Raw genomic sequence first — 20,194 nt, 5'->3', positions numbered from 1 at the left:
TCCGAGCACTGGCACCTGCACCAGTCGCACTTTTAATCCCAGTACAAAATGTAAAGCAGATCAAATGCCCAACTGCAGCTCCATTCATTCTCTATGTCGATGCTGAAAAATCCAATAGCAGCACTTGCCAATCTCAAAGGAAATTAATGAAGTAGTGGTCACACATGCGCACTGCCGCTCTATTCTAATGGGGATAAGTTTCCTGCTCTGCTGATCGATGCAGGTTCCAGAGGCCGCACCCCCACCAATAAATAAGCTATCAGTTATCTTGTGCTAGGATACATAAATTACCACTATTGACCTGTTGAATTCCCCTGCAGCTACGAGCGCCACCACTTTGGTGGTTCCTGCTAATTTTGTCACAGTAATGTTAGACAAGCATATGACTGCTGCAGCCAATCACTGTTATCACTGTTGATAGTGTTGTACGTAATTGATTTTTTTTATAGCATGGGATGAATTAAAGGAGTTGTCCAGGCTTATCACAAAAGTCTGCAGTCACTCTATGTGACTGCAGACTTCTGAATCTTCACGTCACAATGAGCATGCGTTGTGAGGATTATTAGGTGTCGATAGCAAGACTGAGTGGTCATGTGATCACAAGTATGCAATACGTATTATCCCAGCCACATTCTGACTAGATGTTCACAGCACTTGTATTGAGCGAGGCAGCTCATGTCTAGTCAGAATGTGGCCATGAATATTCATATCTATGACTGCTCGGTCTCTCTGCTGACACTGGAGAACCCTCACAGCTTTTGTGATAAGCCTGGACAACCCTTTTAACAATAATATCTAAGTGTCAATTGTCGCTTAAAAACAGTATCACACTACATGTCCTTTATTGCACTTTGCCAACCAACTGAGGAACAAATGAGGAAAGAATAATAAGTATCAGCTTGCACGTACACAAACACAAATACATTTATCCCTCATCCCATGGACTTACAGACTTCAGGTGCATTTACACTGGCTGATTATCAGGAGCAGGAATCAAGGTTCTATGGAATGCCCGTTTCCCTATAATCACACAGTGTAAACAGGCTGACAATTACCTGATAAACGAGCAAAACACTTGTTTACCGAGTGAAATCATTTTTTGGTTTCCTTAAAAGATCATTGTTCTCAGCAGCACATGGTCCCGTGTAAACCGGACTTGCACTGCCGAGAACAAGAACAGCTATGAGAACTGAGCACTCAATTACTGATTGTTCAGTGCACATATTAAACATATTAAATACGGACTATCTAAACAGGCTACTATATGACCGCTGTTCAGCAAACAAGAAGCCAATCAGTGGTTGTTAAAGTGGTGTAACAACACACCAGCAAGTCCACCTCTGAATGACTTAAGAAAAACTAAATTATGACTTTGGAGTGGCCTAGTCGAAGTCCTGACCTTAATCTGATTGAGATGACGTGGCATGACGGTAAAAAGGCGGTTCATGCTCAGAAACCCTCCAATGTGGCTGAATTACAACAATTCTGCAAAGATGAGTGGGCCAAAATTCCTCCAGAGCATTGTAAAAGACTCATTGCCAGCTATCATAAATGCTTGATTGCAGTTTTTGCTGTTAAGGGTGGTTCAGCGAGTTATTAGGTTTAGGGGGCAATTTCCTTTTCACATAGGACCCTGTAGGTTTGGATTTTGCATGCTGTGATTACTTGTGTTATCTTTGTCTAATATTTAAATTTGTTTGGTTATCTGAAACATTTAAGTGTGACAAACATGCAAAAGAATAGGAAATCGGGAAGGGGGCAAACACTTTTTAACACAACTGTATATATTGGGAGAGACGCCAGACTTTGGAGCACAGACCCTGAGCTCTGAAGTTGCTAACATAAAAATTAAAAAAAAAAAAACAAACACATACTATACAGATGCGGCCTTTCCAAAACCCTGTCTCACGAACAAATGCACTACTAGAAGGATGCAGCAGGCCTCCACTAATAAAGGCAAGGGGCAGCACAGGTGCAAGCTACTGATAAAAACAGAAACCCCACACCTACCAGATTATGGAGGGGTTGGCTGCCTAGTAGAAAAAATTCACACTAATAAGGCTTGCATAGGACGCCGTTCACACAGATAAGTGCGATGCAATGTGTCTGGTTCACAGCCTATTAAGGACGCCCATACAGTTGTGGCCAAAAGTATTGACACCCCTGCAATTCTGTCAGATAATACTCAGTTTCTTCCTGAAAATGATTGCAAACACAAATTCTTTGGTATTATCTTCATTTAATCTGTCTTAAATAAAAAAAAAACACAAAAGAGAATGAAGCAAAACGCAAAACATTGATTATTTCACACTAAACTCCAAAAATGGGCCAGACAAAAGTATTGGCACCCTCAGCCTAATACTTGGTTGCAAAACCTTTAGCCAAAACAACTGCGACCAACCGCTTCCAGTAACCATCAATGAGTTTCTTACAATGCTCTGCTGGAATTTTAGACCATTCTTCTTTGGCAAACTGCTCCAGGTCCCTGATATTTGAAGGGTACCTTCTCCAAACTGCCATTTTTAGATCTCTCCACAGGTGTTCTATGGGATTCAGGTCTGGACTCATTGCTGGCCACCTAAGAAGTATCCAGTGCTTTCTCGCAAACCATTTTCTATTGCTTTTTGAAGTGTGTTTTGGGTCATTGTCCTGCTGGAAGACCCATGACCTCTGAGGGAGACCCAGCTTTCTCACACTGGGACCTACATTATGCTGCAAAATTTGTTGGTAGTCTTCTGACTTCTTAATGCCATGCACACAGTCAAGCAGTCCAGTGCCAGAGGCAGCAAAGCAACCCCAAAACATCAGGGAACCTCTGCCATGTTTGACTGTAGGGACCGTGTTTTTTTCTTTGAATGCCTCTTTTTTCTCCTGTTGATGCCTTTGCCCTAAAAGCTCTACTTTTGTCTCATCTGACCAGAGAACATTCTTCCAAAACGTTTTAAGCTTTTTCAGGTAAGTTTTGGCAAACTCCAGCCTGGCTTTTTTATGTCTCGGGGTAAGAAGTGGGGTCTTCCTGGGTCTCCTACCATACAGTCCCTTTTCATTCAGACGCCGACGGATAGTACGGGTTGACACTGTTGTACCCTCGCACTGCAGGGCAGCTTGAACTTGTTTGGATGTTAGTCGAGGTTCTTTATCTAACATCCGCACAATCTTGCGTTGAAATCTCTTGTCAATTTTTCTTTTCCGTCCAGGGAGGTTAGCCACAGTGCCATGGGCTTTAAACTTCTTGATGACACTGCGCACGGTAGACACAGGAACATTCAGGTCTTTGGAGATGGACTTGTAGCCTTGAGATTGCTCATGCTTCCTCACAATTTGGTTTCTCAAGTCCTCAGACAGTTCTTTGGTCTTCTTTCTTTTCTCCATGCTCAATGTGGTACACACAAGGACACAGGACAGAGGTTGAGTCAACTTTAATCCATGTCAACTGGCTGCAAGTGTGATTTAGTTATTGCCAACACCTGTTAGGTGCCACAGGTAAGTTACAGGTGCTGACAAATTAGAGAAGCATCACATGATTTTTCAAACAGTGCCAATACTTTTGTCCACTCTCTTTTTTATGTTTGGTGTGGAATTATATCCAATTTGGCTTTAGGACAAATTTAAGACAAATTAAATGAAGATAATAATACCAAAGAATTTGTGTTTGCAATCATTTTCAGGAAGAAACTGAGTATTATCTGACAGAATTGCAGGGGTGGCATTTATGCAAATGTAATCGAAGTACATGTATCAAAGTACTTCTGGCAGTTATAACATGGATGAATGTGACACGCATCTCTATTCTCTTCATACAGGTAACCAGCTTTTCCAATCTCTGCTCTGAATCCACTCCTGTGTCTCCATTCAATGTCAGCAAGCAGTTAATCCTGAATGCTATCTATGTGTTTTCAACTCTGCAAACTTATATCTGGTAACCAGCTTTTCCAATCTCTGCTCTGAATCCACTCCTGTGTCTCCATTCAATGTCAGCAAGCAGTTAATCCTGAATGCTATCTATGTGTTTTTAACTCTGCAAACTTATATCTGGTAACCAGCTTTTCCAATCTCTGCTCTGAATCCACTCCTGTGTCTCCATTCAATGTCAGCAAGCAGTTAATCCTGAATGCTATCTATGTGTTTTCAACTCTGCAAACTTATATCTGGTATATAGTTTTTTTCAACTTACTCTGCTTGTCCCCTTATGTTGTGAGGTCAAGAAACTTTTCAAAGTGCGTTATGATCCATGTAGTGCTGGACATGTGTTTATTTGACCACAACATTTTATTGGGTCCTGGTGTCTCAAGTTAGTGTGATTGATTAACGAGAAGAGAGAGCCAAAAAAAAAAAAAAACCTTAGCCTTAACCTCCTATATATTCAGACATAGCTAGGGGGAGCATTTATGCAGGGGTGGCATTTATGCACATGTAATCGAAGTACATGTATCAAAGTACTTCTGGCAGTTATAACATGGCAGTTAGAAAGGGCAGGAGACAGGTAAGACATTTATATACATCTACTCCCCGTACATTTGGAGTACAAGAAATATATACCATATGCATTTGTGTAATTTATATCCTGGCCGGTGCATTCACACACATCCACCGCCCTGGCATTAACTCTCCACACTCCATCCATATTGGCCCCTCGCTTCTTTCCTCTCCTATGTATAGCACTCACGCTCTTTTCACATTGTTAAATTGCACAGATCCAGGCAGTCCCACCATTCAACACCAGAGACGCTCTCACAAATCACTTAACCATCTGCTCACTCTTTCTATCCTCCTTCTCCTAGTCGCAGGAGACATTGCTCCCAACCCTGGTCCCCCATGTTATAGAAAGTCAAACCCCTCCACTGCTACACTCAGAAACCCCTCTAATCTTATTAATATTCCCTGCATGCCATCTGTCTCTCTTAATTGTGCACTTTGGAATTCTCGCTCAGTGTGTAACAAACTCTCCTTCATTCATGACTTCTTCCTTTCTAATTCTCTTAACCTCCTGGCTCTTACTGAAACCTGGATCCAGCAGTCAGATACTACCGCTGCTGCTGCTCTTTCATACGGGGGGCTACACTTCTCTCATACCCCAAGATCAGACAATAGAGCTGGTGGAGGCGTTGGTCTGCTCCTATCACCAAAATGTACCTTTCAGGTTATCCCTCAAGTACCCTCACTTGTCTTCCCTTCTTTTGAGGTCCATGCCGTCAGACTCTACACCCCCTTCTCCATGCAAGTGGCGGTGGTGTATCGTCCTCCCGGCCCCTCCCATCAGTTCCTGGATCATTTTGCCACTTGGCTTCCACATTTTCTCTCCTGTGACATCCCTACCCTCATCATGGGAGATTTCAACATCCCCATTGCTCTTCCCCTCTCCCCATCTGCTACTCACCTTTTATCTCTAACCTCCTCATTTGGCCTTTCGCAGCTTACTAATTCTCCAACGCATGAAGACGGAAACTCCCTCGACTTGGTCTTCTCTCGGCTTTGTGCAGTGGATGATTTTGCAAACTCCCCTCTCCCGCTCTCTGACCACAATCTTCTTTCATTCTCTATAAAGAACTGCCAGGCTGCTCAGGTCACCCCCACTGTCCAGACTTATAGAAACATACAGGCCATTAACACCCAGAAACTTCTGAAGAACTTGCAGTCTTCATTGGCCCCTATCTCCTCCCTCTCATGTCCTGATTCTGCATTGAAGCATTACAATGAAACACTTCAAACTGCCCTGGATGAATTTGCACCCCCTATAAATAGAACACCACAACACAGACGGCGACAACCCTGGCACACGGTGCAAACACGTTTCCTGCAGCGGTGCTCCAGGTGCGCCGAACGTCTGTGGAGAAAATCCCAGCTACACGAAGATTTCATCCATTTTAAGTTTATGCTTAGAACATACAACACTGCCCTTCACCTCTCCAAACAAACCTATTTCAACACCCTCATCACCTCACTGTCCAATAACCCGAAACGTCTCTTTGACACTTTTCATTCTCTACTCAATCCAAGAGTACAGGCCCCAACCACGGAGCTCCGAGCTGACAATCTGGCCAATTACTTCAAAGAAAAAATTGACCAGATCCGACAGGAAATTATCACCAAATCCCCTCATACCATGCACTGTCCTCCCTCCCCCACTGCATCTAACTCACTCTCTGATTTTGAACCAGTCACAGAAGAAGAAGTAAGCAGGCTCCTTGCATCTTCTCGCCCAACTACTTGCACCAGTGACCCATTTCCGTCACATCTCCTCCAGTCCCTTTCCCCTGCTGTCACCCCTCACCTAACTAAAATATTTAACCTCTCTCTCTCTTCTGGTATTTTTCCCTCCTCATTTAAGCATGCCATCATACATCCACTACTTAAAAAACCATCCCTCGACCAAAACTGTGCCGCTAACTATAGACCTGTCTCTAATCTTCCCTTCATCTCTAAACTCCTGGAACGCCTGGTCCACTCCCGTCTTATCCGCTATCTCTCAGAAAACTCTCTTCTCGACCCTCTCCAATCCGGTTTCCGCTCTTTACACTCCACTGAAACTGCCCTCACTAAAGTCTCTAATGATCTGCTAACAGCTAAATCAAATGGTCATTACTCCATGCTAATTCTCTTGGATCTCTCTGCAGCATTCGACACTGTGGATCATCAGCTCCTCCTCACTATGCTCCATTCCATTGGCCTCAAGGACACCGTTCTCTCCTGGTTCTCCTCCTATCTCTCCGACCGCTCCTTTACTGTTTCTTTTGCCGGTTCCTCCTCCTCTCACCTTCCCCTTACTGTTGGGGTTCCTCAAGGATCGGTTCTAGGCCCCCTCCTCTTCTCCTTGTACACTGCCCCTATTGGTCAAACAATCAGTAGATTTGGTTTCCAGTACCATCTCTATGCTGATGACACCCAATTATACGCTTCTTCTCCTGACATCACGCCAGCCTTTCTAGAAAACACTGGCGATTGTCTAAACGCTGTGTCTAATATCATGTCCTCACTATATCTGAAACTGAACCTGTCAAAGACTGAACTCCTGGTGTTTCCTCCAGCTACTAATGCACCTATACCCGACATTGCTATTTCTGTGTGTGGTTCCACTATTACTCCCCAGCAACATGCCCGCTGTCTTGGGGTCATACTTGATTCCGAGCTTTCCTTTGCCCCCCACATTCGATCACTGGCTCGCTCTTGTCATCTGCACCTCAAAAACATTTCTAGAATTCGACCTTTTCTTACTTTTGACTCTGCAAAAACTCTTACTGTTTCTCTTATTCATTCTCGTCTCGACTATTGTAACTCTCTTCTAATCGGTCTCCCTCTTACCAAACTCTCCCCTCTCCAATCTGTCTTGAATGCTGCAGCCAGGATCATATTCCTCACCAATCGTTACACCGATGCCTCTACCTTGTGCCAGTCATTACACTGGCTACCCATCCACTCCAGAATTCAGTATAAACTTATTACCCTCACCCACAAAGCCCTCCATGGCTCAGCACCACCCTACATCTCCTCCCTTGTTTCAGTATACCACCCTACCCGCGCCCTCCGTTCTGCTGATGACCTGAGGGTAGTATCCTCAATAGTCAGAACCTCCCACTCCCGTCTCCAAGACTTTACACGTGCCGCGCCAATTCTTTGGAATGCACTTCCCAGGTCAATACGATTAGTCCCCAATCCCCACAATTTTAAGCGTGTCCTGAAAACGCATTTATTCAGACTGGCCTATCGCCTCAACACATTAACCTAACCTATCCCTGTGTGCCAGAGCCAAAAGTTTTACCATAACCAGGTTCCCAGCATCATGTTCCCACATGCTTTATGCATCCATTAGCCCTCTGTGTCTGTACTGTTACACACTTAACATTATGGCTGGTCCATACAATCAGAGCAACTGTTACCACCCACCTTTCGTGTCTACCTCTTTCCTCATAGACTGTAAGCTTGCGAGCAGGGCCCTCACTCCTCTTGTTATTTGTTATAATCTACTGTATGTGATTATTGTTATGCTGTAATGTCTATTGTCTGTACAAATCCCCTCTGAAATGTAAAGTGCTGCGGAATATGTCGGCGCTATAAAAATAAAATTTATTATTATTATTATTATTATTATTATAATTGCAGGGGTTCAATACTTTTGGCCACAACTGTAGTTTTTTCAGGTGGGCTGTCCAGCACTATAATATGCACCAAACAGTGACGGAGGCCCTATTAAACCAAGCCAACAGAAAGAGGCCTAGCTGCATCCTGGAAAGCGATATGATAAAAAGTGCCAAAAATTAATGCATACTTTATGATAAATACATTAAATGAGGTATTGGTTAATATTTTGGCCAAAATAGATAAGCTCGCAACCCACGATATGGGTCCTCATACTTGCAGCTAGGCCTCTTTCTGTTGGCTTGGTTTAATAGGGCGTCTGTCACTGTGTGGTGCATATTATAGCGCTGGACAGCCCGCCTGATAAAACTATGGGCGTCATTAAATAGCCTGTGAACCAGACACATTGCATCACACTTATCTGTGTGAACAGCGTCCTATGCACGCATTATTAGTGTGCATTGTTTTCTACTAGGCAGCCAACCCCTCCATAATCTGGTAGGTGTGGGGTGGCTGTTTTTATCAGTAGCTTGCACCTGTAATGTCCCTTGCCTTTATTAGTGGAGGCCTGCTGCATTCTGCTAGCAGGGCCGGCGTTAGGGGCAGGCAGACCAGGCAGCTGCCTAGGGCCCCCGCTCCGCTCCCCCAGGGGCCCCCAGCTAGTGGCACATCACACAGCTGCTATAGGGCCCCTTGAAGCAGGGGGCCCGCTTTCCCCCAGTGCCGACTCCCCCCGCCACCGCATTGAACTATACCGGCGACTGCCAGTACAGTTCAAAGCAATAATGGAGGAGAGAGCGTCAGCCAACGCTCCCTCTCCCATCATTCCCCGCTCTGCCTCTGACACAGCGGGTGCGCGATGACATCATCGCACTCTCACTGTGTGCCGGCAGAGCAGGAGACAGGAGCAGCCAGCAGCGCGGGCACAAGGAGAAGGTGAGAATAGTTTTTTTTTTTTTTTTAATATATCAGTGTGAGTACTGGACTGTGGGGCCATTCTGGGGGGGAGCGGCTATATGCTATGCTGGGCTATACTCTGTGCTGGACTATATACTATGGTGGCATTGGTGGGCTTTATACCATGCTGGGCTGTATACTGTGCTGGGTTATATACTATTGTGGCATTGGTGGGCTATATACCATGCTGGGCTATAAACTATGGTAGGCTGCATACTATGCTGGGCTATATACCATGCTGGGCTGTATACTGTGCTGGGCTGTATACCATGCTGGACTGTATACTATGGTGGGCTATATACCATGCTGGGCTGTATACTATGGTGGGCTATATACTATGCTGGGCTATATACAATGCTGGGCTGTATACTGTGCTGGGCTATATACCATGCTGAGCTGTATACTGTGCTGGGCTATATACTATACTGGGCTGTATACTGTGCTGGGCTGTATACTGTGCTGGGCTATATACTATGCTGGGCTGTATACTATGCTGGGCTATATACTGTGCTGGGCTATATACTGTGCTGGGCTCTATACTATGCTGGGCTATATACTATGCTGGGCTGTATACTATGCTGGGCTCTATACTATGCTGGGCTCTATACTGTGCTGGGCTATATACTATGCTGGGCTGTATACTGTGCTGGGCTGTATACTATGCTGGGCTGTATACTGTGCTGGGCTATATACCATGTGGTGCTGGGCTATATACCATGATGGGCTATATACCATGTGGTGCTGGGCTACATACCATGCTGGGCTATATACCATGGTGGGCTGTGCTATATACCATGTGGTACTGTGCTATATACCATGGTGGGCTGTTCTATATACCATGGTGGTGCTCTGCTTTATACTATGCAGCTGAGTTATATACCAAGGGGGTACATTTTACATTATAATCTATGGGGGAGGCTGTGTTATATAATATGGGGGCTTACATTATATTCTATGGGGAGGTGGGCAGTATTTTATTCTATTTGGGGCTACATTATATTCTATGGGGGGCTGTATTATATTTATTATATTCTATGGGCGGTGATTGCATCATACTCTATGAGGGGGCTACATTATACTATATGAGGAGGCTACATTGTATTCTATGGGGGGGCAGCATTATCTGTGGGGGCTAGATTATTTTGTATGGGGGCTTTATTATATTCTATGGGGGCTGCATTGTACTATATGAGAAGGGCTACATTATACTATATAAGGGGCTGCATTATACTCTATGAGGGGGTTGCCATATATTCTATGGAGGGGCTGCATTATATTCTGTGGGGGGTTACATTATATTCTGTGGAATAGCTGCATTATACTCTGAGGGGTAGCTGCATTATGCTCTAAGGGGTGGCTGCATTATACTATAAGAGGGGGGCTGCATTATATTCTATGGGGATTACATTATATTGTATGGCGGGGCTGCATTATAATCTGTGGGGTGGCTGCATTATGCTCTATGTGGGCTGCATTATACTGTATTGAGGACTATGGGGAATACATTATATGATGAACTATGGTGTGCATTATACTATGGGAAGTGAATTGTACTACATGGATGACTATGGCGGTGCATTATACTATATGGAGCACTATGAGGAGTGTATTATACTATATGGTGGACTGAGCAGTGTATTTTAATATATGGAGGACTATGGGGAGTGTATTATACTATATTGAGGACTATGGGGAGTGTATTATACTATATGGAGGACTGAGGAGTGTATTATACTATATGGAGGACTATGGAGTACATTATATTATATGGAGGACTATAGGGAGTGTATTATAAAATATGGAGGACTATGGGGAGTGAATTATGCAATATGGAAAACTGAGGAGTTTATTATACTATATGGAGGACTATGGGGCACATTATATTATATGGAGGACTATGGGGTGTAAACTGTAGATGTGCTGCTGATAACATGATACTGTATGGTGATTTGTTAGTGATCCATTAGTGATTGTTCTGTCCCCATCATTCTTTCTCAGACGGTGGAAAGAGGCCGGGAAACAAGTGTTGAACGACTTCAATATTGTCGATCACACTCATTTAGCGGCCTGAACTCAGCGCATATAAATACAACCGAAATGCTTCTGTGTGATGTGCAATATGTTAGCTTTTGGGGCCCCATTTTAATCTTTGCCTAGGGCCCCACTTTGCCTAAAACCGGCCCTGCCTGCTAGTAGTGCATTTGTTCATTAGACAGGGTTTTGGAAAGGCTGCATCTGTATGGTATGTGATTTTCCTGAGATCTGAACCCAATTTTTGCCAACATTGTGGTTGGACAGATAGATCACACTTCGATACAATAGAACTTTACAGAGATCAGACTTAGATTCAGTGGAACTTTGGGGTTACAAGTGTCATGATACCCACAGACGTATATGGGGCAATGTGTATGAAACTGTGGCGTACCCAAGTAGATGGCTATACTTCTGTGCCAACAGCACTTCTTGGACGTTTTCTGACTATTACTAACACTACAAAAAAATACATAATTTATTTGGTATGTAGTGCATTTAATATTTTACTATAGACTTTAACAACCTGTGACATATTTTTTTTTTGTCGCAGGTTGGGTACAGGTAGGGATTCATAGCAGACCGTGTTTTTTTTCTATATAGTGCAATATTCAAGTATTTCAGTGTATAATACAAGCGATCAAAGGATCGCAATCACAAATTCAAGTCACTAGGTGGAATAACAAATACAGAGAAAAGTTAAGAAAACAAACTCTTTTTAAAGATATTTCAAATGTAAAATAAAAATATAACAACTTTAAATCACCAGCTTTTTCCCTATTCAAAAAAATTAATAAAAAATAATATTTGTTATCATCGTGTCCATAAAAGTCCGATCCATCCAAATGTAAAACTATTAAACCCATAAGGCCTGTTTAACACTTCCGCTTTTTGACGTCAGTCAAAATCCGCCAATTTTTTTAAAAAACGGATCCGCCAAAAAAGGGGTGGATCCGTTTTTTCCCCCATAGACTTACATTAGTGGCGGATCTTGACTGACGTTTGTCCGTCCCACCTGCTTTTTGACGGATCCGCAAAGATTTCAGCAGCTCCCGGGCGGATGGGACGGACACTGCAACGTTTTTTTTCTTTGACGGTCCGCTATTTTGCTGTGCGCATGCCCAGAAGCTTCCCGCCGGGGAAGCATTTTAACTATGAAATGCCGATCCGGGGAGCAGCGAAAATTGTCTCGCTCTCTCGCTCTCTCTCCTTTTTCCCCAGGCTGCGGTTCCTTTAAAATGCAGACTTTGGCGGATCCGTCAAAACAACGGTCCGGTGGCGCCCGTTAATATCTCAACGGACACGGATCCGTTCTCCGCCTTTTTCAGGGATTGCAACTGACAGACTTAGCGTAAGTGTGAAACAAGCCTAAGGCGATGAGGGATAGCTAATACTAGAGAAGAGAGAGAGGATTCAAAAAGATATAAATAAACTGGAGAAGTGGGCAGCAACTAATAGAATTGTTTTTAACAGGGAAAAATGCAAAGTACTACATCTGGGCAATAAAAATGAAAAAAGCATATACAGAATGGGAGGAATAGGGCTAAGTGACAGCACATGTGAAAAAGACTTGGGTATACTAATAGATCACAGACTGAATATGAGTCAACAGTGTGATGCAGCAGCAAAAAAGGCAAATGCAATTCTAGGATGTATTAACAGAAGCATACAGTCTAGATCACGTGAAGTCATTATTTCCCTCTACTCCTCTTTGGTCAGTCCTCATCTGGAATATTGTGTCCAGTTTTGGGCTCCACATTTTAAAAAAGACAACAACAAACTGGAGCAAGTTCAGAAAAGAGCGACCAGAATGGTGACCGGTCTGCAAACCCTGTCTTATGAGGAAAGGTTGCAGGATTTGGGAATGTTTAGTTTGCAAAAGAGAAGACTGAGAGGAGACTTAATAACTGTCTACAAATATCTAAAGGGCTGTCACATTGTAGAAGGATCAACTTTATTCTCATTTGCATAAGGAAAGACTAGAAGCAATGGGATGAAACTGAATGGGAGGAGACACAGATTAGATATTAGAAAAAACTTTTTGACAGTGAGGGTGATCAAAGAGTGGAACAAGCTGCCACGAGAAGTGGTGAGTTCTCCTTCAATGGAAGTCTTCAAACAGAGGCTGGACAGACATCTGACTGGGATGATTTAGCGAATCCTGCTTTGAGCAGGGGGTTGGACCAGATGGCCCAGGAGGTCCCTTCCAACTCTACGATTCTATGATTCTATGAAATGTAAGAATTACAGTAACCTGCCCAAAAACGCAATACAAAGCGATCAAAATGTGGTCCATATGCCGAAATGGTATCTATAAAAAAAAATGTCGACTAGACAAAGGAAAAAAAACAAGCCCTCACAAAGACTGAAAGGAAAAATAAAAACATTACGGGTATCACAAAACCGTGACACAAATCAATTTTTTTAAGCCACGGATTGAGTAAAAAAGTAAACAAAAAAAACAGCAATACAAGTTTGGTATCGCCTTATTTGTTCTGACTCGGACAATCAGGTTGCAAGAACATTTTTACTGCACGATATATGCCGTAAAAACGACACATATACAGCAATGGCGGAATTTTATAGTTTTTTTTTTTTGCTTGTTTTTATTTTGCGATTTCAGGGAACTTTGATTGTTTTGCACTTTTATGGAAAAATGTGCCATTCAAAACTACAACTCGTCCTTCGAAAACAAGCCCTGCTGAGGGGATGCAGACAGAAAAGTAAAAAAAAGTAGTATTTTTGGGAGGAGGTAAAAAAAAATAAAATAAAATGATATATACAGTATATATTACTACTACATCTTTTTTTGTACATTAATCCTTTCAAGGATCCATATATATAGATGGATTCATGAAGGGGTTAATGTACAAAAAAGAAGAATGTAGTAGTAAATGTGTGTGAATCCATGTCTCATTTCTGAGATTTAATCAGCAAAAAAATAAATAAATAAAAATAAAAGGGAAACTATAAATCTGACATTTCCACTTGTTTCACACTTGTGATGTCAAATCTGGGTCACATGACTGCTTATCCACGTGGGAGCAGCACCAATGGAGAGCTGCACATATGGGGAGGATGAGGCAGCCTGCAGCAGGGGGGCACAGAGTGCAGCTCTGAAGGCACACTGAGTGCATGGCACTGCGTCTTTAAGGTGCACTGTCTGTATGTGTGCAGGGCTGGGAGCCCCTCCCTCCTCCTCACTGGAATGATCTGCAGAGCTGCCAGGGTGGGTTGCCCGTCTGCTGCTTTGTGTGCTCCATGCAAATAGGAGCTGGCCTGATGCACTGCAGCCCCGATCTCCTGCCTGGGGAGAAGTGACAGCCCCGAAGCCTCAGCACCTTCATCACTGGCAAAAGACACCAGCAAGGAGGGAGCAAATCAGTGCATTTCCTCTGCAGCAACCTCCCCCCTCCTTCCCATGCCTGGCTGAGGAGAGCCTGACAAAGACAGAGCTGGGGGAGACTGACTGCTGTGCCTGAACCCCAATATAACGCTGGAGAATGGCTGACCGCAGCCTGGACAGTGTGTCCCTTCCCCTGGAGGTGAGAGCCAGGCTGGCAGAGCTGGAGCTGGAGCTGTCTGAAGGTAAGGAGCCTGGGCAGCCCCTGATCTGGGGATGACTGCAGCCTTCCTTCCCTCCCATGTTACTGCAGATCCCTCCATAGCATCCATCCTCTGTTGCTGGGAAGGCACTGCTTAACCCCTCGTGTGCCCTCCTGCTGATCCTCCATGCCCATTAACCCCTTGCAGTGTGGAGGATTGGACGCCTGCTGCTGTCACTCAGGGCCAGATCCCTCTCCTTGTTGGGTTGGTGAAGGGTTAATGCTGCTGTCATGCAGGAGCAGTATGCCAGGGGGTGATAGATGGCCTCTGGACTAGTAATGCCCAGTGGTTGTTGTTTTCTCTTTTGTACGTTTGTTGAAATGTTGCAGAGATAATGGAGGTGGAGAATATTACTGCCTCGCATCCTACATGTCCCGAGAATATGATGTCCAATGTCAGTAGGCTGCGTCCTGCCCGGCGCCGACCTGCTGCCCCCTGTGTATGGGCTGGTGCCAGGCAGACATTATGTATCAGTGCATCTTTATTGTGTTTCTTTTTGTTGGTGTGTTGCCTTCTTTTATACACAAAGAGGAAAATATTTCAATCCTTTTTTTTTTCCTGATTCCCCCCCCCCCCCCCCCACTCCTTAGTGCCCTTATTTGTCTCGGTAAGGTTGGTATTAGCGGGGGATTAATATCCAATCACCTAAATAAAAATCTCCATTAAAATCCCTCCAATATAGATTAAAAAAAAAAATATCTCCCGGAGTCACATTAGTTTATTGTCTGGAATCAGATCTCAATTTACAACATTCTAAAGCAAAGCAGTGAAAGTATTGCTGGCATCACCATGGCAACCCCATTTAGAGAGAAGCCATCTTTAAATAGTCCCAACACCAACCTGTTTAGGGTGTACACTTGGCTTGTGCCCCTTTTTTTTTTTTTTTTTTTTTTTTTTCCAGACTGGTAAATTTTGGAGGTGAACATTTTTCAAAGGGTTTTTAGAATTGTCTGTCAATTTTATTTTATATTCGATTTTTGAATGAGCCCTTTTATGATTTGTTGGAGGACGGTATTAGAAATGATGAAATGTTTGCTTTTTTTTTTTTAATAAAAAGAAAATTTTTTTATTTTTTTTTTTTTTGTAATAGGATTTTGTTCTAAATATCCAGCAGGTTTGGTCATGAGAAATAACCGTTCCTTTTTTTTTTTTTTTCAATACAGATTATTTTTCATTGTCACAATACTAATGGAATTTCAGTGAACGTTCAGGGCTTCGGGCCTAGTGGGCTCTTCACCGCATACATAATGCCGCCATGCTTTTATAACGGAAAAGTGGATTAGACCTCTGTGGCAGCATGTGCCCGACTTAGCCAATTAGGCTACAAAATCATATGGCTTGATGAAGTGCTATTTTTTTGTGTTTTTTGGTTTTTTTTTTGGTCATAGTGTTTATGGCGTAGAGTATATGTCAGATGATTTGTGCATTTTTGAGTATGTCAGTAAATTTTCTACAATGATCACATCCAGTATTTATGTAAAATGATATAATGGCAAAAATGTTCTCCAAAAGGCAATTGTAAATCCAAGTCCTTGAGTTGTCCTCCTCCTCCTCTGTCACGGTGATAACAATCCTATTTAGTTGTCCCTTAGTGATTTCATGGATACCAGTATGGGTGCCAGTTCTTGCAGAAGTCCTGAATGCACATCTGCCTACTATGCAGCATCAAATGCCTCATATTGGTGCAGAAAGCAAATTTACTATTCCGGAGTGTGAGAAATCTGATGGAAACCATCGAGCTTTTAGGTTGTGTTTGGGATTACCGTAGGTTGGGGGGTTATGAGTTGTTTTTTTTTTTTGTTTTTTTTTTTGAAAGATTTGCTTCAAAAACACTTGAAAGACTTTTCCTATATTTTACTGTTAATCATTTTTGGTTTGTTTATATTGTCTGGGGTGTTTTTGTTTTTTTTTTTTTTAGGATTGTTTTTGTTTCTTCTGGTTTTGAAAAATACCTGGTGGATTGAAAATGGAAGTGCATGTCACTTCTCTGAGGAGGTTTCCTCCAAGAATCCGCTTCAAATTTGATGCATCAATTGCTATCCAAACCAGTTGTCAGTCAGATGAAAATCTAAAATCTAGTCATGTTGACCATTCTTGTTCTATCCCTGTGTGGTGTGTTTTTCTTTAGTCAGCCCATTAGTCCTAACCGAGGAACCTAACTACAGTGGGTGTAAGGGGTTGCAGTTGCACAGACGCCCTGGAGCCTACAGAGGCCCAAAGATCTATTTTGACCCATATGAAAACAGCATTACTGTTAAAGTCCCATGATAGTTGGGGCCCTAAGATTTTCTATTAGGGGTCCACAAGCTTCAAATTGCACGGCTGTCGTGACCTGTTGTAGCTGGGCCGAGATGGCTAAGTTACAGCATCTATCCCCCTCTACTTCTCCTTGGTCAGGCCTCATCTTGACTACTGTGTCCAGTTCTGAGCGCCACTGTTTAAAAAATACATTGAAAAACTGGAGCAAATTCAGAGAAGAACTGCCAGGATGGTGAGCGGACTACAAAGTATGTCCTATGAGGATCGGTTAGAGTATTTGGGAATGTTTAGCTTGCAAAAAAATAAGGCTAGGAGACTTAATGTATACAAATATCAGAAGGGATGTCTCAGTGTAGAGGGATCATCGTTATTCTCATTTGCACATTGAAACACAAGAAAATACAGATTAAATAATAGGTAAAACTCTTTGACAGTCTGAGTGATTAATGAGTGGAACAGGCTGCCACGAGAGGTGAGTTCTCCATCAATGGAAGTCTTCAAACAGAGGCTGGACAGACATCTGTCTGAGATGGTTGACTGAATCCTGCATTGAGCAGGGGGTTGGACATGATGACCCTGGAGGTCCCTTCCAACTCTTAGCTCATAAAATGTTATCAGACATATTACAACATATGTGATCTTTTCTTGGCCTCTACCCCCTCATTGCTCGTTCTGTCAGGTTTATTTCAATATTCAGTGATCCTTTTTTTTTTTTTTTGGCACCAAAACCAATGATTCAGTATTCTGAGGGACATATCCACAGTACATTTTATAGCAATAAGTAGGCCTGTGTTAGAAGACCACTTGTACTTGCTGATATAAATTGATTTGTGGGGAGAAATTTTGAGCAATAGAACATTCTATACTTATGACAGAGTCAGGTATTTTATTGTCCCCATATAAAGAGGATAATAATAATAAATTTTATTTCTATAGCGCCGACATATTCTGCAGCACTTTACATTTCAGAGGGGACTTGTACAGACAATAGACATTACAGCATAACAATAATCACATAGATCATAACAGATACCAGGAGGAATGAGGGCCCTGCTCGCAAGCTTACAATCTATGAGGACTGCCCGACTAATCTGCCCGACTAATCCACCTGTCCCCCCGCTATTCCCCAGCTTCTCCCCTCTGTCAATCCCTTCACTGGCTCCCAATTGCCCAGAGACTCCATTACAAAACCCTAACCATGACATACAAAGCAATCCACAACCTGTCTCCTCCATACATCTGTGACCTCGTCTCCCGGTACTTTCCTGCACGCAACCTCCGATCCTCACAAGATCTCCTTCTTTACTCCCCTCTTATCTCCTCTTCCCACAATCGCATACAAGATTTCTCTCGCGCATCACCCCTACTCTGGAACTCTCTACCACAACATATCAGACTCTCACCTACCATCGAAACCTTCAAAAAGAGCCTGAAGACCCACCTCTTCCGACAAGCCTATAACCTGCAGTAACCACCGATCGACCAAACCGCTGCACGACCAGCTCTACCCTCGCCTACTGTATTATCACCCATCCCTTGAAGATTGTGAGCCCTCGCGGGCAGGGTCCTCTCTCCTCCTGTACCAGTTATGACTTGTATTGTTTAAGATTATTGTACTTGTTTTTATGTATACCCCTCCTCACATGTAAAGCGCCATGGAATAAATGGCGCTATAACAATAAATAATAATAATAATAATAATGAGGAAAAAGGGGAGACACGAAAGGTGGGTGGTAACAGTTGCCTTGATTGTTTGGACCAGCCATAATGTTAAGTGTGTAACAGTACAGACACAGAGGGCTAATGGAGGCATAAAGCATGTGGGAACATGATGCGGGGAACCTGGTTATGGTAAAACTTTTGACTGTGCCACATAGGGATAGTTTAGGTTAATGTGTTGAGGCGATAGGCCAGTCTGAATAAATGCGTTTTCAGGGCACGCTTAAACTTGTGGGGATTGGGGATTAATCGTATTGACCTGGGAAATGCATTCCAAAGAATTGGCGCAGCACGTGTAAAGTCTTGGAGACGGGAGTGGGAGGTTCTGATTATTGAGGATGCTAACCTCAGGTCATCAGCAGAACGGGGGGCGTGGGTAGGATGGTATACTGAAACAAGGGAGGAGATGTAGGGTGGTGCTGAGCCATGGAGGGCTTTGTGGGTGAGGGTAATATGTTTGTACTGGATTCTGGAGTGGATGGGTAGCCAGTGTAATGACTGGCACAAGGTAGAGGCATCGGTGTAACGACTGGTGAGGAATATGGTCCTGGCTGCAGCATTCAAGACAGATTGGAGGGGGGAGAGTTTGGTAAGAGGGAGACCGATTAGAAGAGTTACAATAGTCGAGACGAGAATGAATAAGAGAAACAGTAAGAGTTTTTGCAGAGTGAAAAGTAAGAAAAGCTCGAATTCTAGAAATGTTTTTGAGGTGCAGATAACAAGAGCGAGCCAGTGATCGTATGTGGGGGGCAAAGGAAAGCTCGGAATCAAGTATGACCCCAAGACAGCGGGCATGTTGCTGGGGAGTAATAGTGGAACCACACACAGAAATGGCAATGTCTGGTATAGGTGCATAAGTAGAGGGAGGAAACACCAGGAGTTCAGTCTTTGACAGGTTCAGTTTCAGATATAGTGAGGACATGATCGCCGGCGTTTTCTAGAAAGGCTGGTGTGAAGTCAGGAGAAGAAGCGTATAATTGGGTGTCATCAGCATAGAGATGGTACTGGAAACCAAATCTACTGATTGTTTGACCTATAGGGGCAGTGTACAAAGAGAAGAGGAGGGGGCCTAGGACTGATCCTTGAGGAACCCCAACAGTAAGGGGAAGATGAGAGGAGGAGGAACCGGCAAAAGATACAGTAAAGGAGCGGTCAGAGAGGAGGAGAACCAGGAGAGAACGGTGTCCTTGAGGCCAATGGTACGGAGCATAGTGAGGAGGAGCTGATGATCCACAGTGTCGAATGCTGCAGAGAGATCCAAGAGAATTAGCATGGAGTAATGACCATTTGATTTAGTGTGGATAATGGTGTAGACTGGCTTCCATTGGGTTTCGTTACATATATATAGTTCATAAATATAGATATGTCTGGCCAATGTATTTTCCAGATGATGTTCATACTTTTATAGAGGATGTTCTTTAATGTAAAAAATTGCCTTCTAAAAAGAGAATTGAAAAGAGATCGCTGTCTTCCTGTTAGTGAAAGGTCTCATTTGTCTAAGTTCTTTCCAGGCCTCAAAATGGCCGCTCCTGTTGTATACAGGTGTGGA

General features: G+C 43.3%; 1 protein-coding gene across 8 annotated transcripts in view; it reads left to right on the top strand.

The window, feature by feature from the left end:
- Positions 1-14,098: 14,098 nt before the first annotated feature.
- DIP2C (disco interacting protein 2 homolog C) overlaps positions 14,099-20,194 on the top strand; it is a 535,770-nt gene continuing 529,674 nt past the window's right edge. For 7 of the 8 annotated variants that reach the window (XM_073581626.1, XM_073581624.1, XM_073581625.1 and 4 more), the window contains exon 1: positions 14,099-14,649. In XM_073581626.1, coding sequence (XP_073437727.1) covers positions 14,565-14,649 — 85 coding nt within the window. In that variant the 5' untranslated portion in view covers positions 14,099-14,564. The remainder of the gene's footprint in view (positions 14,650-20,194) is intronic. The other variant, XM_073581629.1, reaches the window with a different exon arrangement.

This window comes from Dendrobates tinctorius, unplaced genomic scaffold (assembly GCF_039654945.1).
Source record: "Dendrobates tinctorius isolate UK_male_01 unplaced genomic scaffold, ASM3965494v1 ptg000070l, whole genome shotgun sequence".
Taxonomy (NCBI): Eukaryota; Metazoa; Chordata; class Amphibia; order Anura; family Dendrobatidae; genus Dendrobates; species Dendrobates tinctorius.
This window is presented reverse-complemented; position numbering and strand designations above follow the sequence as displayed.